General features: G+C 34.7%; 3 protein-coding genes across 3 annotated transcripts; 1 reads left to right on the plus strand and 2 right to left on the minus strand.

Moving 5' to 3' along the window:
* Positions 1-554: 554 nt before the first annotated feature.
* LOC125204128 (probable glycosyltransferase At5g03795) lies at positions 555-4,929 on the minus strand. Its single transcript, XM_048102691.1, has 4 exons — positions 4,386-4,929; positions 2,537-2,784; positions 2,067-2,415; positions 555-1,461 (listed from the first exon to the last, which is right to left on the minus strand). Exons 1-4 carry the CDS (start codon positions 4,731-4,733, stop codon positions 787-789), a joined length of 1,620 nt encoding a protein of 539 aa, XP_047958648.1. The 5' UTR covers positions 4,734-4,929; the 3' UTR covers positions 555-786.
* Positions 4,930-11,125: 6,196 nt separating this feature from the next.
* On the minus strand, positions 11,126-13,483 carry LOC125204563 (GDSL esterase/lipase At5g03810-like). The gene is made up of 5 exons (XM_048103250.1): positions 13,219-13,483; positions 12,315-12,439; positions 12,012-12,245; positions 11,502-11,757; positions 11,126-11,428 (listed from the first exon to the last, which is right to left on the minus strand). Exons 1-5 carry the CDS (start codon positions 13,454-13,456, stop codon positions 11,235-11,237), a joined length of 1,047 nt encoding a protein of 348 aa, XP_047959207.1. The 5' UTR covers positions 13,457-13,483; the 3' UTR covers positions 11,126-11,234.
* A 5,518-nt stretch (positions 13,484-19,001) lies between these two features.
* LOC125207137 (DEAD-box ATP-dependent RNA helicase 38-like) lies at positions 19,002-22,984 on the plus strand. The gene is made up of 9 exons (XM_048106355.1): positions 19,002-19,141; positions 19,222-19,455; positions 19,615-19,908; positions 20,296-20,523; positions 21,035-21,100; positions 21,548-21,964; positions 22,080-22,191; positions 22,520-22,605; positions 22,709-22,984. Exons 2-9 carry the CDS (start codon positions 19,240-19,242, stop codon positions 22,769-22,771), a joined length of 1,482 nt encoding a protein of 493 aa, XP_047962312.1. The 5' UTR covers positions 19,002-19,141; positions 19,222-19,239; the 3' UTR covers positions 22,772-22,984.
* Positions 22,985-23,525: the final 541 nt, after the last annotated feature.

Genomic DNA, 23,525 nt, shown 5'->3' on the forward strand with positions numbered 1-23,525 from the left:
AAATTATAATTATACTTTTATATATTAATTTTATAATAATAAAATATGAACGGAAATGAATTAGTAGAATGTGGGATCCACTATATGGGTTAAAAAAATTATAATCATACTTTTATATATTAATTTTATAATAATAAAATATGAACGGAAATGAATTAGTAGAATGTGGGATCCACTATAAAGAAAATGGTAACACTGAAAGGTAAGTGGTAAGAGTGAAAAGTAATAAATTTTTAAGGACGTGGGATCCACTATAAAGAAAATGGTAACACTGAAAGGTAAGTGGTAAGAGTGAAAAGTAATAAATTTTTAAGGATGAACGAAAATGAAAATAATAAGTGATATTTTATTATTAGTGTAAAATTTGAAGTTATCAAAACTAAGATAAAAGTTTGAACATAAAAAATTGGACACGGTGCATTTATCTGAATAAATTAACATAATACTCATCAAATTCCTAAATCTCCTATGAAACCAAAATAAGAGCAAGAGCAAAAACAAAATATCCAAAACAAAAATGGAAAACAACACATTAACATCCATAATCAGGTCGATGAAAAAGTTTAAACATTTGAAGCTGCTTTCATAAATCACAAACATAAGAATTATAAGACACTCACTACTACAATTATGAAAAATAATGAACCAAAAAAATCAACATCATTTCATTCTTACAAGATTAGAGATCATACTACTACTATATATACTTCAATCCAAAATAAACCACAAAAACAAAGAAAAGAATGCTTGAAAATGTGTAAGCTGAATTCCACATCATCTGTACATTCATGAATCTTCAACTCCATTCAGTCTTATATTCATCCTTCTCAACCAAATCGAATGCAGAGTCATATGAAACACATCATACCTTTTGGGTGGCAAATTCACCTCAAAATGCCGCCGCGCTGCCACCCCGCGCCTCTGCATCCTTATATACTGCCTCGTCGAGATCCCTGCGAGGATCCTCTTGAGGTTCGGGATCTCCTTCACCGAGACTTCAACCGAGAACGCTTTCCAGTTGAGAACGTCGCTGAAAGGGGGCACGTACCCGTCCTTCACGAGGACGGGCACGCACCCCGTGTACAGCGCCTCCACCATCCGTGGGCTTGCAACCTCGTACCCGCTGGGGCAGATGCAGAACTTGCTCTTTCGCATCATTGCTGAATACGAGACGCCTTTGGGGAGATACTGGTGGACTTCAATCTCGGGATCTTTGTTCTCCCAGTGCTCGAGGAGGATCGGCCTAATGGGGCCGTGGAGCCCTCCTGCAAAGAAGGCAAGGATCGGCCTTCTAGAAGGCGATGGCCCACCAATTAGTCCATTTGTCCGGCCGCCGGGCAGGTTGATCTCTGGGATCGACACGTCTTTTGATGGTTGGAACCCTTCGGATACGTTTGCGTTGCATAAAGCTCGTATGGAGTTCTTGAATAATTCTGGTACCGACTTTGAAAGTTCAGGCCCCTATGAGATCCGATTCACGAAGAGCATAATAAGATTTAAGTGATTAGCCTAAACAATGATACTAAATATTGTACTCCCTCCGTCCCATAAATTTTGTTACACTTTGATCGAATACGGGTTTTAAGAAATGCAATGAAAAAGTGAGTTAAAAAATTAGTAGATTGTCGTCCTACTTTTATATACTCCCTCCGTCCATGAAAATTTGTCCCAGTTTTCCATTTCCGCCCGTCCCCCAAAATTTGTCTCATTTCATTTTTACCATTTTTGGTAGTGGACCCCATATTCCACTAACTCATTCCTACTCACATTTTATTATAAAACTAATACTTTAAAAGTAGGACCCACAATCCACCAACTTTTTCAACTCACTTTACATTTCTTAAAACCCGTGCCCGGTCAAACCGGGACGAATTTTCGTGGACGGAGGGAGTATTAGTTTTAGTGATAAAAAGCGGGTGAGAATGAGTCAGTGAAATATGGGGTCCACTACCAAGTAAAAAGCGAAATGTGACAAATTTTGTGGGACGGACGGTAATGGAAAAATGTGACAAACTTTCCGGGATGGAGGAGTAAATAGCTAGCTAGAAAAAAAACATGTGACATACCCAATCATGGCAAGAGAGCATGAAGTGGTCGGATCCGAGGCTGCGATTCCAATACGGGTATCGTCCAGCTACAAGATCGACGTAGTCCTTCACAGTTTGTTTCAAAGGCAGCCAATGATCAGGAGCGCCTCTGTCATAGATGAAGTGAACCATTGACACCACACTAAAGGGAAGGAAGTAAACGCTAGCTTTGTCGGGATTTTGCGTCCGAAAGCTTGACGTTTCTAGCTTGTAAATGAAATTTCCCTCCATTGAATAGATGCTTCCACAAGGGCCATTGTGAAAGATAGGTTGTTCCCCTTCTTTATAGATGAACACTTTGAAGAGCTTTTCCATCTCAAGGTAGCTCCTGAACATTATTAAACACATATTAGTTGTGTCCTACTACATTCAAAATTGTTGTCCATAAATTTGAATGCAAACTAATGGGACATGTAAAAACATAGACCAAATTAACAAACCACACTTACCTGTGAAAAGATGAGGGATTCCAGTAAACGGGACCCGAAGGGACATAGTCAGGATCGGACGATGTATTTCCATTTTTTGCATTTCTAATTGCAGCTCGAGCTTTCTGAAGTTTGGCCTCCAGTACTTGAAAGTTGGTAAACCTTTTGCTTATTTTAGGGGTCAAGGGAAGAGCACGAGTATCGTTGAATAGAGTAGAGACATTCGACTGTTTCGGTGTTATTATTAATTCCACTTTGGTCTCATCGCTCTGTTTCATGATTAATGGTCAATATAGAAACTATATAAGAAAACCAGTATTATACAAAAGTTGAACAAACAACAACATTGGCATTACTTATTAATAGGAGTACAAAAGATCAATACTTCTTTTTTTTGGAGAACAATTACACCTTCTAAAACTAGGTAACCACATAAACAGAATGAGTCACAGTGCACTACATGTCAAGCCGAAATAATTTCTTAACTGCGAATTTTAAGCTTCTAACGAAAGGATAAATACTTCCATGTCAAATTCTGGTGATTTGATGTTATTTTAAACTTAAGTTATATCATGATATACATTGACAATGACATATGTATATACAAATCACCTATCACATCATTTCAAGATTATATTGCAAAATCCTAAAGAATTAACTATCAGATCCTACAAATACTGGTACTTGAGCATATGAAATCAACATATACATTAAAAAAAATAGTACTAGTACTAAATTAAAAAGTTCTACATAACCAATTAGTCCGGGTTTACACGATTAGTATGCACCTTTTGCTTGCATTATGTCATTATCAACTACTATAAATTTACAAAATTTCGTAACAAATTACATAATATGCATTATGTCGATATCAAATAAATAATAATTAAATCTGTTTCTTATGGACCCTCCTAGTTCTCTAAAATGACATCTACTTTACTCAATTATTCTAGTCATCAACTTATCTTCTTTTCTTTTTATTTGTCATACATAGTAATATACTGTTGTGAAAGATACAAAGTTCACGGCATTTTGTTTATTGATATTAACCAGAGCATCCATACAATTAACTATACAATTTCCCTAAAAAAATTTAAAATTTATACACATTAAATCTCTTTCCGAAAAATTCTAAAACTTACACAATTCGCTTTCCCTGTAAATTTATTATTTTAACTTAATGACAAACTCTAACTTAAATAAAAATATTATACTATTGTGGAATCATGATGTTATACTATAAAAATCCTATACACTATGCTTCGACTTTCTTTATAAATTATTATTAACAATAAAATACATGTATGAACCAAACAATTAAAAATTCAAAGCGATATAACTCACATACTCTCTAGATCTATGAAGAGCCTAGCGTCACTATGTACAGTGTATCTTAGAAATTAAGATGCTTTATACATATTAGGTTACAGAAAGAACTAAAGAGACTGAATCGTTCTTAATTACAAATGCAATTGCAAACGTAATGTGTCGATTCATGTAACATTAAGAAGTAAATTGAACAACAAAAAATCATAGAATTGTGTGACCGATTATAATTGACAATCCCAAATTCCTTTATTAAGTATTGTAAAATTATATGCACTTAAAAAGGATTTATGAATTTATGAATTAGTGAAGAGTAGGCATCACATGGGATGCCCCCCTGCACTGATATTTATGAACTAGACAACCCTAATTAGAACGCAAAATCTCGTGCAATTAGGCCTGATTTGGGGAATTTGAGGGCTTGGGAGTGAAAACTTTTTGGGTTTTCCATTTTAAGAATATTACTCAAGTCAAGATTTCAACCCAATTTCACAAATAAAAAATAAACTAGAAAAAAAAAATTAAAAAAGAATAGAATCATTACCGGCGGCTCGGCCTCTGCAACTAGAACACCAAGCGGCGGAGCGGCAGCGGAGCGCTGGAGAGTGTAATCAGCGGAGAGCGCCTCCTCCCTCTCCTCCCCGCCGCCGACCACTCTCCGCCTCAAGTCCAAAGCCTCCCCCGGTGCCTCGTCGAAGGCGGCGGCGGAGGAATTCCGGGCGGCGGAGAGAGACGAGGTCCAAGTCCACGGGTAGTAATTGGAGGCGAATATCCAATTGGAATTAGAATTGGAAACCGCCACCATCACCGAAACCAGCAGCAACGGCACCATAAACCCCAGCAGCCTCGCCGTCGACGACAACATCCTTGAATTTGAATTGCACCCCTCCATCCTCGATATTTATTATTTTCTTGGATTCTTGAATTTCTATAATCCCTCTATGATTTGCATAAAATCTCCGCATTTAGTGTGTTTCCTTTTTGAAAAAAATTACTACTGCTTGTAATATTAAGCATCTAATTAATGAATGCATGTATAAAGGAAAAATAGGCCTTGGGAAAGCAACGATTGGGGAGAGGTGGCTGCAATACACCGCGCCATCTCGCCAAGCGTCTCCAGCTTTGGGCCTTTATATTCGAGTCTTCATGCAGAAATCACGTCTTTTTCCCATTTTCCGATTCTGCCCCTCTGCGTTTTGCTACAGCTGTGACGCACTCTTTCTTCGTGGGGGTTTCTTTGGAATTTTGGGATTTGGAAATCTTTGATCATATTTAATGAGGGGGTGGTCCCGGGATCTATTTTGGATTATTAGTGTTAATCACTGTTAGGCTTTAAATTAGTCGCATATCATGCTAATAAGATTACATTCTTTTCTGTTTGATCGTTTACTTTTCTATTTCTATTAAATTCATTTCTTTATATTACTTGTGATATGAAAATTTGGATTGCGTCATAATTACTAATGTCCTTCATTCGTGTACGGGGATTATGTTAATCAAGTGCAAAATTCCATATATCCTCAAATTATAATTTGAACCACTAGAAGGAGTAATTTGATGTCCGACAAATAATATAAATAAAAATGGTTAGTTGATATTTTTATTTGACGTTATTTATCTATTAATTAACAAATTTAATAGTCCAGTTTATAGTGTGAAGTTTGTAGGATACATGTAATTTGCATTATAGTAGGATCCTAAGACGGTAAGCAACATGAGAACATAATTTTATTAATACAATCGAATTATATTTTTCTATATTTCTAAATATAATTTTTTTTTATGGATGAACATACTGTTTACGAGTGTAATGTGCAAAAGTTTTTTAGCATGTATAATTAAGTACATTATTGATTTTAATCAGCGGAAATTATATAACTGAAACATTAAAGAACACGTTAAGAAAGCATCAATCAATACAAAATTTATTAAAATTATGTTGTTTTGTGGAAATCAAAGTATATAGTACGATTTCCGGTATGGCTTTTCATGCGAAGATTCATGTATGGAATTTTGTGGAATTAATGAAAACAAAAGGGCAATGTATATATCATTAATGTCAATTAATTAACAAATATAAATAGTACAATTAAACACAATTGAAAGTTTAAATTTTTCGTAAGTGTATCTTTCGTGTAACGTTGATGTATAAATTTCAATATTTACGAGAAGTTTATGAGTACTACTATAATAATAGGAGTATGCTGATTAGAGGCGAAATCGTTATCAGTGGGTTAAATCAAATAATTACGTGCGAGTTTAAGGTTTTGGAAAACAAGAAAAAAATACAATAAAAACAAAGAATGCGATGACTCTTTAATTTTAGTAAAACGTGGCGGCTTTCAGGATGACGACAGGTGGAATACCGACCTCCTAAATGACATGTTTATTCATAGAAAATAATACTTAGTTTATTATAGTACTCCATTTATTAGGAAAAGTAATTAATTGCAATGTTTGGATTAATTAGGGTACAATACTTTTGTTTTGTGGTAGCATAGCAATCATTGTATGATCTGAAAATATTCTACAACAGAGAGGTTTGTACATGAAGAAAAATGGGAATAGGGATGGAGATACCAGACAAAGGACGTGATATGTCACACCTCCTTATCCTAATAATACAAGTATCTTTTATTTATTTTAGAAAATCAACTTATAAACAACAGCTTCATTTGGAGTTTGCACATATTCATTTCAATTCTTTCTTTTCTTTATAAAAACTCATTTAATTCTTGTTTATCTACTAAATATGATCAAAGGTAATGCTAAAAAATAATTATGTCAATCTAATCCCAGTGAATTTCATAGAATTAATTGAATCTATTTCTAGGGCTTCTTGGAACTCTGCCGAGTGCCGACTTGCGTAATTTGTACATGGCATACTTAAACCCACTTTTTCTGTAAATTTTCTATTTTTATTTTCTAATTCGCAATAAAACTACTATATGCAATAGTGTTACCTTTTTTTTTAAATGATCTGAAAGTTATGAGTTCTACTTTGGCTTATCTATTCTACAGTACTCTGTTTCTAGTCAGTTCTAGTGATTCTATATACTCCCCATCTACAGTTATAGTTATTCTGCAGACTATTTACTTCCTGGATTAATGGCAGAAGAATCCATTTTTGGTGTGAATTTGATGTACTAATAGTTAAATAGTTTAAAATGTAAACTAGGTATATTGATCAGTAGGTAAATTTCATTGCATTCGCATGAAATTTAGTCAAGATTAAGTCTTTCGTTTAGTACTATAATTCTTCAAACTAGTAGTAACAAAACAACAGTGCACAAGAGATGTGATAGTAATAAAATGAAAGAATCGTTTACTTGTCCCAAAGGAATATGCAAATGATGCAGATTTTATTTTAGTTTGTAAATAGAACTAGTACAGTACAGGCTTCGTCATTATGAACTTTCAAATTTTGAAAATTCAACTACACTACTAATAATATGGACTCACTCTCTATTAATACTACTATCGTAGAAAATTATGAATTTTCAAATTTCGGAAATTCAACTACACTTACTAATAATATGGACACATTCTCTATTAATACTACTTCCACTATCATTATTTAATCTCTCTTTTACTTTATCAATTATGCATTAAAACTCGTATTCAACCAAATGCTTATATTTTTCATGGACGAAGGGAAATTTTCCATCCCTAGTTAAAAAACTACTACAAGTCTGTTATTTCATTTTGTCCTAATTTTACATGGTTTGAGTTTGATACTATTTGGTTTGGTTGTGAAGGAAATATTCCTTTGTTTATTTAACTATTTTGTTTTTTTGTTTGTTGAGGCGTTTTAAAAGTATTTGTTGTATCATTACTAATTTTAGATAGCATACATCATTATATGCAGAAATATCGCCGGAAATTGTTGAATATATATAGTGTTTGCCAAAACTACAATTTGGTTGGTTGCATCAGCAATCTGAGCATGTGCAACCGCATATATTTCTTGGAATCGAATGGTTTCTTGGGCTGGGAATATAAATAATAATTGCTACGCGATAAAAATGCCTAACATACATTTTCATTTCGTGTATTTATATTATTTAATAAAATACACATCTAGAAATTATAGATAGGCCGTACTCACACCCAAACATATCAATTCTTAAATAGCAATTGCCACCACCAAATTGGCAACTGATGAACTAAACATAGTAATTGTAAAATAACAGTGCTTTGATTCTCTTCAAAAGATTAATACTACTCCTATATAAAAGTAAAGTTTTCAGTACTTAATCATAACAAATAAAATTTTATTCGGAATATATACTCCAATTGATTTATAATATAGAAGTAAATATTATTTATCGTGCATTAATTTGTGCTATAAGTAGACAAGCATTATGAGTAAATGTTTTGTCGGTATAATTGAACACCTAGATTGCATAGTGTAAACTGTTTGGTCTAATATAACTTGTGGCAAGGGTAGCACTACAGAAAATATTGAATTAAAGGAGTAATTGGTTTAATGAGATGAATTATGGCATTGTATTCTTCAAGTAAGCATACATTTTACACTATTATACTAATAATTACTCACTACTCTGACTATGAAATTGTTTAACGTCTCGAGCGAATAATTTCATATAGTAAATATTAGTAAATCAAAATGTACATTAATTAAATAATTCCATGATTCTTGATTGAGGTGTTTGAGTGATAGTGGGGGTTCGCGCGACATCAACGTAGCGTGGACGTCTATAGATGTCGATGACAAACATCAGTCAATTAATTAATTGACTCTTACTTGTATAATAATACTCCCTTCATTCACGATTAAGAGTCTCATTTCTAAATGGCGCGGGTTTTAAGAAATGTTAAGAAAAGTAGATGGAAGAAAGTTAGTGGAATAAGGGTCTCACTTGTATATATTAATTTTAAATGATATGTGAGTGGAATGAGTTAGTGGAATATGAGGTCTTTTTACCATTTATGGTAATTATGAATCAGGGCTCTTATTCGTGGACGGACCAAAATGAAAAAACAGGACTCTTATTCGTGTACGGAGGGAGTATTAATTAATACTCCCTCTGTTCCACATGCATTTCATTTTCTGCCCTCGTTTTGAAAAAATGATAATAAATAGTTAAAGTGGAGAGAGAGTAAATTAAGAGAAAGAATAATGTAGAGAAGAGTTTTATCTACAATATTATCTCTTTTACTTTACTTTTTCTTCACTTTAACTATTTATAATTATTTTTTCAAAACGACGCAAAATGAAATGCCTCTATTACTATGGAACGGAGGGAGTAGTTAATTAGATTCAGTATTTTGAGGAGGGTCGTATAATATATACTTGGAATACCGAACATACCTAAAATGATGGCACACAAGTATCGAATACAGTTTGACTTCTAAGATTTTTTGTTGCATATAGTATTTTAGCTGATTAACATTTGATAGTCGAATAGTTGTTTAAGTACTGGGTTAGGTTTTTGTGCCGGGCTTCAGTTTAATCAAACTTCAATTCATTTCTAACGTATCTGTAATTGACTGGGTCTCGATCAATTAAAAAAATTAAAATGGTGAATAATTGATTTTATTTTTATTTTTATTTTTATTTTTATTTTTATTTTTATTTTTATTTTTATTTTTATTTTTATTTTTATTTTTATTTTTATTTTTATTTCTATGTGTGAATAAGATGTGGGGATGCTCTTTGTTTGATAATCTGGCCCAGTTGCTTACAGAACTTGAAATATGAATAGTGTGAACTGAATCTAACAACCCAAAAGTTTATGGGCTTAGGTTGAATGAATGAGCTAAAAGAGGATAATTCAGCACTAAAACTGAATCCATATCTATTTTTAAATCAAGTACTTCCTCCGTCTTCAAAAGTTTATCTCATTTTTCTATTTTCATCCGTCGCACAAAATTTATCCCATTTCACCTTTTATCATTTTTGGTAGTGGGTCCATATTCCATCAACTCATTCATACTCACATTTTATTATAAAACTAATACTCACCCGTCTCACAGAAATAGGCCATATTTCATTTTTTGTCCGTCTCATAGAAATAGTCATTATCCATTTATGGCAAACTTTTTATCCTCCTCTTTTAATTTATCATTTATGAGTCTCACAATCCACTACACAATTTCAACAGTTTTTTCTCTTTCTCTCTTACTTTACCAATTACACATTAAAACACATGCTCGTCCCAAATGGTCAATTTCTATGGGACGGAGGAAATATATAAAAGTAGGACCCACATTTCACTAACTTTTTCAACTCACTTTTCATTACATTTCTTAAAATCCATGCCGAGTCAAAGTGGGGCAATATTTGGGAGAGTAACTGATACTACAAGTAGACCAGAAAACTTACTCATATAGAGTATTAACTTGTTTCATTACACTGCATATTTTATTGAAAAATTCGTGTGTCTTGATCACATATTTTGAAATATCAGTAAATTTAATCTTAAATCCGGAAAGGTCAACAAATTTTGAGACTTATATTCTAAAATTTCTCATTTTCAATGGTCTTTTTTGTCAAAAGAGGTCAACTTTGTTGACGTCATTATCATTTTTAGAATATTAAAAAAATTATGGAACATTTTATTTCAATATTTTACCCAAAATCGAATTTTTCGAATAAATACTACTACAAGATAAAAGAACAGAAAAAAATAAAATAAGGAGAAATCATATGTAGTTAAATGAGAGAATTGTGGATTGTGAGTATTATTTATTAAGTAAAAAATAAAAAATGAAGTAAAAATGCGGATGCTCATAATTCAGCATGGCTCTCAAACTTTTAGTTTTAATTATTAACCTAGATATGCTATACGGTGGATAGCCACTCCAGTATTTTGCATTATAAATTTATGTCGAAAACTCAATTCCGCAATACGCTTTATGAAGACCATTTTCAATAATTTTTTATATATTACTTACTATAAAAGTTTTACCAAATCACAATACTATTGCTTGAAGACCATTTTCAATAATTTTTTTTTATATTACTTACTATAAAAGTTTTACCAAATCACAATACTATTGCTTGATATTTTAAATTGTACTTCTTCCGTCCCTAATAAATTATACTATACTCACATTTTATTATAAAATTAATATATAAAAGTGATAATTCATATTTCAATGACTTTTTTAATCCGCTTTATTTTTTATTTTTTTAAATCTATGTAGTCAAATGCATATTTCTAATGGCATGGACAGAGGTAGTAATAAGGTTGGTGAATAATGAATTATGATGAATCGATTAAAGATGTGTGACAGCTGTGGCTTTTGAGTAGCGCATGGTGGAAGCAATCATATAATTATAACTAAGATTGATAGTGTTATTGAGAAAGAGCAAAAGCAACACAAGCATGAAAATGATTATTGGGTTTGGGGAATATTGTGTAAACTAAGAGATAAGTTCAAATCCCTGTTGTAGAAGAGCCTGCGCCAATATCTCATTAGCAGCTTCGGAAGGGTGAAATCCATCCCAGAACACATACCCCGTGGCGTTGGAGCACGTTCCCAACGATCTTGAATTGCACAGAATCGATGTTTCTACTGTCCCTGTTCCACAACATGCTCTCCTCGCTTCAAACAATCCTGCAATTAATTAAACCGTTCATCGCATCAAATTCATTCATTCATTCGTAATGCTAGTAATAGCACTACGTACCGCTGTCGCCGGGGTTGGTAATCATGTCCAGCAGAGGCTGGTAGATGTCGAAGACCACGAGTTTGAGGCCAAACAAGCTGGCCTTTAGATTCTCAGACGCGGAGTTCAATTTCTGGTTGAACAATACGGCGTCCTTGTTGAGCCTCGCCACGCACTCATTGCTCCCTCCTCCAAATAACGTTATTGCCGCGGGCAAGCACCCCACTGGCGGTAGGCTTGTCACTCCGATTCTCCTCGCTCCGAGTTTGTACAGATTCTGTCTCCCATCACCAACCACAAATTATTAATTACTTGCCCCATTCCATAATAATATGAGCATTTCCATTTATGAAAAGTTGTTGTCAACTCATTATCCATATATATCAATTTATTTACAACATGTACCACTGTGACCCATCATTACTAATACGTGGGTTCCACTATTCAATAACACTGCTTTAATTATTATTTTCTTTTTTTCTTATTTTATCAATTGTGCATTAATTTTCGTGTCATTTTAAATGCACGTACCTGTATGAAGGAAGAGTAGGATCGCAGCAGAAGGTGGGAGAATTGTTCGGGAGAATAGACGGTGTTGAGCAAAGGATTAATGTAGTAATTCTGTATAAAATCACTGCTGCCTGCGCTCAACAGGTGGATTCCTCCTGAGAATATGGCATCGCCTTTGCTCTTCCCCACCATCTTCACCACCTTGCTCTGCCATTCCTTGTAGTTTTGCAGCTGCTGCGTCAATGTTACAGCCCTCTGCAAACTTAACCATAAATAACTTCTTTTGTGCTATACCAACTTACTTAATGTAAAACTACTGCTTACATATAGTTGGGCTGTTGTTTCGTAGTAACCGGAAGCAGCCGACGCCAGGTTGACGCCGCTCAGGACCCCGGTGGCTTCTTTGCTGAGATACGCCGGGGGATACGAGCTGAAACCGAGGTAGTCGGCTGCAACAATATCACGGACGGACGCAGAAAATATATTACTAGTGCCTTTAAAAAAATATTACTAGTGCCTTTTTTAAAGAAAAGGAAGAACAAACTTTCAATTAGAAATTAGGAAACTTCTTTTAAATAAATACCAGTACTTCCTTTGTTAATTGAGTTATTTTTTCACTATAGGTAGTTCCAAGATAATTGAGACGCTGTTATTGGCATTTGAAACTTTTTAAAAATAACCATAATTGAGAACACAAAAGAAAATGTCCCTAAATTGAGGATAAATTATCATAATCTTTTGTTTTTTTTTAAAGACGCTGTTTGTGTTTGTGTCTCCTAATTTTAGTTGGGACACAAACAATAAGGACACTTTATGAAACATTGGTTGTGACACACAAATTAGCGTCCTTAATAGCATTGAAAAGAGTCTTTAGCTGTTTTTTTGTTGTAGAGTTACTTTATCATCTCTCTAACTTTATTTCATCCACCTAACACACTAATCCTTTTTTTCCTTAATCTATGTGTCGAAAATAAGTGTTTCAATTAATAAGAAACGGAGGAAGAATATGCTTATGCTCCTTTTCTAATTGTTTCCAATTAACCCTATTCTTTTCCAAACAAATAGTCTCTCTTTTTAAAGAACTTAAAGAATATCAATTTCAGCCCTTTTTATCATTCAACATTCAAGCAATTAGTCTTTACACCATTAGCTTGGTAATGGCTAAGCATATATTTTAAATTTTCAATCAAAGTAGCAAAAAAATAAATAAATAAACAAATTAAGTTACCGATGAAGTCGATGGCGAGCTTTCCGTTGCAGAACCTTCCGGTCGGGGCATGAGTGATATAGTCTCTCCCATAGGGAAGGAAGTCTGCTTTGATCAACGTTAAAAGATTGTTGTTGTTTCCCACATCAACCACGGAATCACCGAAGATGCAAAGCGCAGGAACAAGAGGGTCTCCACCAACAACTGATAACACCACTGAAATCGTACCAGCAAAAAATATGCATATTCTTGATACCATTTCTTCTTTCCTTTCAAAATTGATGAAAAATACAGGGACTATTTATGGAGGTATGTGGTAAGTAAACGGAAAGTAATGATTTCTTTTATGTATTCAAACATTATATTTGTCATAATTATGTTGTGCACAATGTGCTATGGTGTGCCACTTACATGAGTAGTATAATCCATCATCTTTAGTGCACCAATTGGTTTCTGTCTGTTGCAAAAAAGTAGATTGAATTTGTCATCCATAGCAGTTCTAAACAGCATCTCACAAAAATAAATTTCAGTTTATGCTTTTTGTCTAGTTTTGGAGAGTTTGTTGAAGGGGTCATGGTTTAAGCAACCATTTTTAACGATAACGTTGCGTGCAATGAAACATGCATAGTTTCTTTGTTCCCTTAAACTCTATTCCACCTAAATGAGCGTAATCTCATCATCTATTTTTAAAAAAGCAAAATGGAAATTTTAATTGGGGTCGTATACAGTTCAGTAGAATATAATTTTATTTCGCAGACGAGGAGAGGAAGTATTATTTTGAAACCAAAGTACTTATTTTGGATGATGGGTCATAACTCATAAATTAGATCCAATTTCCATTTATAGTCATTTATTTATAGAAAACATCATCTTGAATATAAAAATGTTTTTGGGAGTGTGCATGACTTTAATTAGTTAAGTTTAATTTTCTTTTGTGTAAATTATAGTACTCCACATATTTACATTTCGTATTGCGAAGTTCCAGGATTTCTAAATCTTTTGGCTTATAGTCTTTAATAGAATATTGCTAATAGATTTTTACAAATTTCAAAATTTGTTAGTATTATATTCAAAATTAGTTTTATAATTGAAATTATCTATAAATTATAGATGCGTTGGTATTTGCACGTTCTTATAGCTGCCCAATTTCATTTATATGTGATTTTTATTGTACTCCTATTGATCTCGAGCTTTTAAAGCAGACGTGTGTCATTGCCAGATAGATGACAAACGACTGATAATCTTTCTAAATTGCAGTGCTACTACATAAAAATGCATGTTATTAGACGAATCTTTTGTCATAGCAAATAGTACGTCTTTTTCACATGTCTTAACTCTTAGAGCAACCGCAAATCCGCAATAGCGGACGAACGCACGCCCTAGCCACCGGCTAGCGGCTCGTCTGTCGCGTTAGTCCGCTATTGCCTATTTGACCTAGGAAGATTCCTCGACACTCTTCATTGCTTCTTAGTTTCCACCTTGAAGACTAGGTGAATTTCAACCGTGGGGAGTTGATACGAGCATTTCTTCAATAATATCTCCTATCTCTATTATTTAGTCCAATAATGATTTACCATATCTTTCTATGTATGCTTAGGATTATTTCTTGTTCATTAAATAAGGTTCTAGCATTATAAATAGGAACGTTGTTATTCATTTGAATCATTCAAGAAATATCAAATTATCCATATTTTCTTTTATGCTTTTTTCGCACTTTATTTCAATCTCAATTCTCGGTTGATCGATAGACTTTGCTACCACAACTTCCTTTGTTTGTTCTATGTTCTTGTTAAGGGATATACCCTCAACACGCTCGCAGTACACGACTTGTCTCTAGTTGTTGGAGTAGATTGAGTCCTCCATATATCAACAACACTTCGTCAGAAAGCATGGTCTCATCATCGGTGTAATGCCTCCCTGGGGCGTATTGTTCGTTGATCTGCACAGGCAGCAACTTCTTGGCTTTCGCCTTCACCTTCTTCTTTCTTGACTGGGTTTTGGGGATCGGCTCCATGTCGTTGTGTACTGGGTGGTCGGATCCCACTTGGACTCCACAGAACCCAGTGTATCGAATAGTCGAAATTTGTCAGGTGCATGACCCTGCCATCAGGCACCGCCGATCAGCGTTCCATCAAGGCTATTTGGGTTTAGGAAACTGCCAGGATTTATCCTTGAATTACTATTGAGAGAGAAGAGTGGTATGAAATGTATGAGAATGAAGTAAAAATGGTGATATATATAGTGGAAAAAAAAACTTAAAATTCGAAATTATCGTCCGGACTCCCGAAATGGGTTAGACAATGATCGTCTGACCTTAAGGCCGCGGACTATGTCTCGAGAGTGACCATCGGGCGAGTTTCGTTCGCCCACCTGCAGTAGCAGACAAATCATCCGCCCCATTGTGGTGCTATAATGCTCTTATTGGTTAGTGCGTATTAAGTTTTAGCATTTCAAAATATTTTTGTTTTAAATTATTAATGCCTAGATATAGATACTTATATGACTATTTTTAAGTGTTTGATATCATAGTTATTCTATTATGTCAGCCCGTGGTTTTCTCTATGGCCCATTTGAGCCCGCAATTTTTTCCTTAAAATACAAAGATATGTGAAGACTTATGAAACGTGCAGTGCGGTTTTGTTATCTCACTCGATCTAACGGGTCCAGAGGATTCGACTAGACTTCAGAGGCTAGAAGATCATGAAACTATCAGACATGGGTCGTTGGATGCACTCTATTTCTTCAAAACCTCAACCAACTATACTACAACTAGCACATGGAAGTAAATGATCGATCCCACGAGGACGAATGTGTTACGAAACTGCATTTGAGGATGTTTTTACGTTTGGGGCCCCTTTCCCGAATACCCGTTTACCCAATTCGTTGGGGAAAATTTGTATGGGCATTCATTCCTCCGACCCAAGAAATCGAGTAGAATGCCCAAACATTAGTTTTAAAGTCAATCGCCTCCGGGGCCCGGGGGAGACGATAGCCCCGGTGCCTTCGATCTAGATTGGGGAAAGAGCGAGCCAATCTCCCGGGGCGCTGTCGCCCCGTTGGCCATATCTTCAACGCTTTCCCTCCCCTTTTTTGGGGGCCCACTTTGGTTCCTTCTTAACCGACGAAGCCAATTTTTCATCGCTCTCCGAATTGTGTGAACTAGATCCCCGTTGTGCCCCATCCAAAAAGGGAATACCCCTTTTGGGCCCCCCAACTAGTCCGGGGGCTTCTCCAACCGGGAGTTGTTCCAAAACCCAACCCCCGGGGCCCCGTTTATAAAAAGAAAAAGAAACAAAAGAAAACATAATAAGTAAACTATTTACACCAAAACATTCGCAAACACACAAATAACACCATGCATCCCTGACAACGACGCCATTTGAAGACTTATGAAACGTGCAGTGTGGTTTTGTTATCTCACTCGATCTAACAGGTCCAGAGGATTCGAATTTGGGTTCCGAGGAAGATCATGAAAATATCAAACAGGGGGTTTTTGGAGCACTCTATTTCTTCAAAACCTCAACCCACTATACTACAACCCAAAAACCCCGGGGGAAAAAGGGTCGATCCCACGAGGACGAATGTTTAAAAGAAACTGCATTTGAGGATGTTTTGGGAAAAAGGGGGGGTCTTTACGGGAATTTTGTGGGTCGAGAACTTAAAACTATGGGGCCGAGAGATTGGGGAAAAATTTACTCTACCTAACGGGGCTAAGAAAAGAGAACGAAACATGGGTGATTAGAGAAACAGATATTTTAAAGTTCCAAGACAACCCGGGGTTAACTTTTTAAATAAACGGGTTTCCCAATTTGGGGCGACAAGTATAAAAAAAAAGGGGAAAGTTTCCTTTAAAATACCGGGTATGGAAAAGATGCCAAAAACAAAAAATAGATTTCGTAAAAATACCACAAAAGCCATTTGGGTTTTAACACCAAAAACTTTTTCTTCCGGGAAACAAAACCGGGGGAAAAGGAAAAAAACAAATTAAACACCATGAAAAAAGAAAGCAAACTTCAAATTTAAACTTAAAATGAGAAATTAAAGCCTAAACTAACAGATCTATGCATCGGACCTAAAGGATGCAAAAACAAAGAAATAGCCATAACATGCAAATTTTTCAAAAAACCGGGTCTACAAAACTCCAACTCAAACCACCACGATTCTACAAATCCAAACATCTCCATACGTAAATCCACAACCTCCCAATGAACCAACAAATCTCGCCCCAAACATCCAACAATAAAAAAGACCCAAAGTAACAAGCGAAAAAACCAACTCGAGATATCCAACAAAAAACCCAAAATAAACTTCCAAAAACAAAAAGGGTTTAAATCCAAAAGATCAAAAATTAAAACTAGAGTTACAAAAATTAAAAACCCAAAAAGTACTTTAAACCCAAAGCAAACTAAACAAAGCAAAGTAAAATTTTTCTTCGCTTTTACAAGGCGGTTTACGCAACAAAACAACGATGAGAACCACGTTGGCCAATCACTCCATCTCCAAGTGCACAAAAAGGGAAAAGAGGGAAAATTTGGGAAAGGGGGGAAATAAGGGAAAAAAAACAAGAGCTTGGGAAAAAAAGTTTAGAAGTGACTATCTTATTTTTCAATGTTGAGCCTTTATATATTTGGGGCCCCATCCCTTGGGGATCCCCCTGCAATTGACGCTTTTCCATCAATAAGACCCTTTTAAAAAAACCGTTGGGGTCCATTCCCTTTTCCCCCCCGCCAACTTTAATTCTCCCGGCCCCAAACGACTTCGATTTTTACTTAATTTCATCTCTTTTACATCTACCAAAAAGTAACAACAACTCCTAGGTCCCAAAAATTTTCTACGGACTCATTTATTATGATTTATTAATACAAAATCTTGATAATTTCTTGTCTACCAAACAACAACGAAAAAACATTCATCCGAGCTTATATTGACACGAAGCCCGCATTTCTTATTTTATTTAACAAATCTTGATATATCTCATCTTTAATGAATTGAATATTGATCAAAATATATTAAATTTGAAACTAATTAAAATATATTAATTATGTTAATTGGATAAATATAGGATGAAAATTGAAAATATTGAATCTTTGTGTTGCTATTTAACTTGTGAATTAATTCAAAGAAGAGACATTATAATAAAAATAAAATTTTAATTTTACCCAAATAAAAGGCAAATTAAACTCTAGCGACTAGTGTAATGAGAAAAAATTGCCTAGCCTAGATATACTATTCGGCATAATGAGTTGGTATGTCCAACAAATAATTATTTGACAAGTGAATATTTAAAAAAGTCATGTTCCAACTTCCAACTATACATAAATACACCTGGAAACTAATAAATATAAAATCTAAATTAATTATTACTTTAAATTATAAAAAAAAATTCAAAATATTTTGTACTTACATCATATACATACCCCCAATTGTATAATATTGTATCCAATAGGAGTAATACTATATTCGTACAATTATACATACTTTTTTGCTATTTTATTTTATTATTTTAAATTTTCCTTATAATTTTATATGCTATCAAAAAAAGTAGAAAAAGAATTAAAAATTATTAATAATGTATCAACAAAATTTAAATTAATAGCCTGACTTTTATATTTATCTCTGTATATGGAATATACGTTTTTTTATATAATATCACGTGTGGCCTACATAGATAATGAAGGGTGGCTATTAACTTAAATTTTGTGAACATATTAATAATTATTTTCAATTGTTTTATAGTACTTATTTTATAGTTAAAACAATGTATGAAATTTTAAATTAAAAAAGTAGCAAATGCATAGCATAATTTGTACGCTGTACGCCATATATTACTCTTATTAGATGCAACAGTATTTTATTATAAACTTTTCCAAATAGTAATAGAATTCAACTCTCAATTATACTATACTCCGCCGCCCCACCGCCTTTCCTCGCCGGATTCTCGCCGGTCAGCTATTCCTCCTTCTCAATTTCTGAAACTTTGATTTATTTTAGTTGGATTGTATATCTCACATTATATTAGTATAGATTGTTGTTTCTCCTTCCATGGCTGACAGCGTGAGTAGTAGCTCATCTACCAACGCCACCATTACCCCGCCGGAGACGAAGTCGTGGGCGGATGTCGCTGATGAGGAGGCGGCTGCGGAGAAGCAAAACGACGCCTCGCCGGCTACGGATATCAAATTGGACTCTTTGGTTGTCGACGAGTCCAAACAAGGTCCACTCGCCCTCACTAATCCCGACGATTCCACCATAGAAGCGGTAATTTTCTACCTTTCTCTCTACTTTTTGCCTATAATTTGTCCTCGATTTTATTGATTTAAGCTTTAGGACTAGGTTTTTATTGTGATTTTGCAATCGAAGATAATTGTAGGGTTTTAATTGGGATTTTGATTTCCTGCTTTTTGAGTTAAATCATAGGTTGCGTCCGGGGACACTCCATATAACTCAGCTAAGAGATTCGAAGACTTGAACTTGTCACCTGAATTGCTGAAGGGGCTTTATGTTGAGATGAAGTTTGAGCAACCTAGCAAGATTCAGGCTATCAGTTTACCCATGATCTTAACTCCTCCTTACAAGAATTTAATAGCTCAAGCTCATAATGGATCCGGGAAGACCACTTGCTTCGTCCTTGGTATGTTGAGCCGAGTTGATCCGAATGTCCGTGAACCTCAGGCTCTCTGTATTTGCCCCACCAGGGAATTAGCCATTCAGGTTTGTTTTGCTTGCTTGTATAACTTAGGAATTTTTGCTAGTCTATGGTTATAGCCTTTTTGTTTGGCTGGGGGATTCATATAGGTCTATATTTTGTTTGGGAAAAGCTAAAGAGGGTGAAAAACTCCTTGCAAGATTGAGTGTGGACTCGTCTCCAATCACTATTAATCAATATTTTCCTTTGCTTGCTTTTTGCTAATCAATGGTCATAGTTGTTTGGGAAAAGCTAAAGAGGGTGAAAAAAGACTGTTGTTTTGCTGTGGCTGCATAGTTGTGTCTTCTACTTAATTAATTCAATCAAGTGCTTATAATTATGTAATTATTGCAACCCAGACTTGTTTCATATTTATGTTATGGTCTTTGAGCAACACTGATTAAATTGTGCAGAATATGGAAGTGCTTCTGAAGATGGGGAAGTTCACTGGGATAACCTCAGAACTAGCCTTACCATCTGATCAAGCAAACTACATCCCAATACAAAAGAGGCCACCTATTACAGCGCAAGTAATCATCGGCACACCAGGCACAATCTCTAAATGGTTGCAGCACAAGAAATTGGGTTTGAGTAAAATGAAGATTCTTGTGTTTGATGAGGCAGACCACATGTTGGCAATGGTGAGTTGTGCGATTTCATTTGCCTGTTCTTATTGAGTTTTTGTTCGTATGGTGTTATACTGTTAATTGCACAATTACCTTTTATTTTGGTGTACTGTATGTAACGTTTGTGTAGTCACATGCTTTTTCTTTTTTCTTTTGGTTGACCTGTATACTCCATTTTTCACTTAGATTCTTCCACCCAATTGACTATCTTGGTAAATTAGGTCAATCTATACATGTCAATGCCTGGTCTTGTATGTTGGTCTGTGCTGTGGTACAGGGAAATTATCTGTCTAATTATATCCCATGCAAATTAATGACACGTGCACTCCTGGATCCATTTCTAATGCATCCAAATAAACGGATGGATCATAAATTGAGAAATAATCTTTTATGCATAAAGTATTTTGTGTTATGGTTCCCTGATGAAGTTAAGTTTACTGTATTGCGTATATTCTGATTTGTAATTCGTGAAGCATATAATATCTCATATTATAAGTTTATTGAGTGAATTTATTATCATATGCAGAGTGGATTCCGAGATGAATCAATCAGGATAATGAAGGCTATTGCTAAATCCAGTTCCAATTGCCAGGTTGGTTGTTTAGTGTACAAAATAATCATGTTTTTATGAATGTACTTCTCTTTTGCTTTTAGACATGATGCGTTTAAACCACTTTGCATTGCTTACTGAATTTGGAGTTATAGTTATTAGTATAGGGTATAATACATAATGCAAGTGCCCAGAAGATGTTCCTTGTCAATTTTATCTCTCTACTTCAGTATGAATCTTTTACTTCATTTTTTAATTATATATTTCCACGTGTATCATACCTAATTTTGTTACACGTTATGCAATCTGGTCATATGCTGCCATCTATTTGTCATATTTGGTGTGAGGGACATTGTTACCGAAGTGAAGGAATATCTAGGAGCTATATGATACAGAAAATGGAAATTATTTAATCTCAGAGTCAGATCAATATTCGTTGTCGACTGAATTATATTTTAAACTTTTTTTGTGTTGTGGAATATTGTTCAGGTCCTGTTATTCTCGGCTACCTTTGATGATGATGTGAAGGACTTTTCATCCAAAATAGCTGGAGAGATCTTTAAAGGACAACCTAACCAAATGTTTGTCAAAAAGGAAGAACTATCTCTGGAGTCTGTAAAACAGTACAAGGTTCATTGTCCTGACGAGCTTTCAAAGATCATGGTGATTAAAGACCAAATACTTGAACTTGGAGAGAAAGTGGGGCAGACAATTGTCTTTGTCAAATCCAGGAATGCTGCATCTATGTTGCACCAAGCTTTGGTCAAACTTGGCTATGAGGTGACTACGATTCAAGGTGCTCTGAATATAGAGGACAGGGACAAAATCATAAAAGAGTTCAAAGAAGGTCTGACCCAAGTTCTAATCGCAACTGATGTTCTTGCTCGAGGTTTTGACCAGAGCCAGGTGCTGCTACTGCTCATCTCTTTTGCTATTTTGCTTCAACGTGTATTATAATAGCAGTTCTTTACTTAACTTGGATCTTAACCTGATATAATAATTCCATATTATATTTGTGTAGGTTAATTTGGTTATCAATTTTGATCTTCCCGTGCAATATGGTCGTTATTCTGAGCCTGACAATGAGGTTTACTTGCACCGGGTTGGTAGAGCTGGGCGCTTTGGCCGCAAAGGTATTTCATTGTTAAAACATTGTTTTCTTGTGTTGGTTGATTTGGCATGCCCTTTGACTTCAATCATGCAGTGTAAATCCTGGGGTAGTTACTAGAATGGAGGACTGTTGTGGTTGTTAGTGTCAATATTTGCTTGTTAACCCATTTGATGTGTGTGGCTGACTATTTGTCATTTCATCATCTGAATTGGTATTTGCTTGGAACTTTTAAGGATCTGAAACAATACTCACGATTCAAAAACTTTTTGTGTGTTTTAGCCCGATTATTTCGGTTTGAAGCATGATTTTGATTAACCTGCTGGATAAAACTTGTATTTTGTGCTGGACAGGTGCTGTGTTCAACTTGCTTTGTCTTGACAGCGATGATATGATTATGGACAAGATTGAGAAACACTTCAACTCTCAGATTACTGAGGTAAAAAAAATCCACATAATTTGCCTTGATTTTGACTTGTTTATAACTTTTGTAGATAATAGTTTGATGACTCTGTGTATGATTGTGATCCTTTTCAATGCAGGTGGCTCCTTGGAATAGTCGGGAAGCATTCGAGGATGCTCTACGGCGCGCTGGGCTATTGTGATTATGTTTTGAGCAGACATCTTTAGATCATCTTATCATATTATCGAGGAGGGAGTTTTATTCTCAATTTTCATAGTGAATTCGAGTTTTATTCTCAATTTTCATAGTGAATTTGTGTTGAAGAGAAAAATGCTTTTCTGTTTGTCATGTTTTGTGTGGTATTAAATTTGTCAAAACATGCTACTTAGTTTCCTGGATATTTTCTCAGACTGAATTTTTTTGTTTTGATAGTCGACCGGAAATGCATGCTTCGTACTAGTAGCGAAGCCACGCAGGGGCAAGGGGGAACCAAGCCCTTGGTTCCCCATCAAATTTCCGATTTAGTATGTAGTATAATATATGCAAACAACAATATATGTGTAATGTCTTTGCCGCAGTTGGTTTGCCTTGGTGTCTTGTAATCCAGTTTTCCAAGTTCAAATCCTCTGGCATCAGAACTCCCTTTTTTCTATTTAATTTATCCTAGTCTTTTTTTCCTCTTTTCTTTATACTAATGCAATATAATGTGTATAATCAATTCTCTCCATTTTCTATTTTTTGGAACATAATTTTTATTTTTTCTCTTAAGCTAGTCTTTTTTCCTCTTTTCTTTATAATAATATTATAAGGGGAGTGTTATATTGCTAACTAATAACTTAATTGCTAACTACAACTAAATAATAGCCATTAGATATTCAAATTAAGGGCTTAGATCATTAATCCCTAAATGTCAATACGATCAACGAAAATCGTCAATAAGACTATATAATTAATTC

The sequence above is a fragment of the Salvia hispanica genome, chromosome 2 (genome assembly GCF_023119035.1).
Source record: "Salvia hispanica cultivar TCC Black 2014 chromosome 2, UniMelb_Shisp_WGS_1.0, whole genome shotgun sequence".
NCBI lineage: Eukaryota > Viridiplantae > Streptophyta > Magnoliopsida > Lamiales > Lamiaceae > Salvia > Salvia hispanica.

Bases quoted from the DNA above. Each gene is read 5' to 3' on its own strand.
- LOC125204128 (XM_048102691.1), bottom strand. From the start codon at position 4,733: ATGGAGGGGTGCAATTCAAATTCAAGGATGTTGTCGTCGACGGCGAGG. The intron at 2,416-2,536 runs GTAAGTGTGGTT...AATAATGTTCAG, and splicing joins AATCCCTCATCTTTTCACAG to GAGCTACCTTGAGATGGAAA. The intron at 1,462-2,066 runs GTATGTCACATG...CGGATCTCATAG, and splicing joins TGCTCTCTTGCCATGATTGG to GGGCCTGAACTTTCAAAGTC.
- LOC125204563 (XM_048103250.1), bottom strand. From the start codon at position 13,456: ATGGTATCAAGAATATGCATATTTTTTGCTGGTACGATTTCAGTGGTG. The intron at 12,246-12,314 runs GTAAGCAGTAGT...TTAAGTTTGCAG, and splicing joins AAACAACAGCCCAACTATAT to AGGGCTGTAACATTGACGCA. The intron at 11,758-12,011 runs GTACGTGCATTT...GATGGGAGACAG, and splicing joins CCTACTCTTCCTTCATACAG to AATCTGTACAAACTCGGAGC.
- LOC125207137 (XM_048106355.1), top strand. From the start codon at position 19,240: ATGGCTGACAGCGTGAGTAGTAGCTCATCTACCAACGCCACCATTACC. The intron at 19,456-19,614 runs GTAATTTTCTAC...GTTAAATCATAG, and splicing joins ACGATTCCACCATAGAAGCG to GTTGCGTCCGGGGACACTCC. The intron at 21,965-22,079 runs GTGCTGCTACTG...ATATTTGTGTAG, and splicing joins GAGGTTTTGACCAGAGCCAG to GTTAATTTGGTTATCAATTT.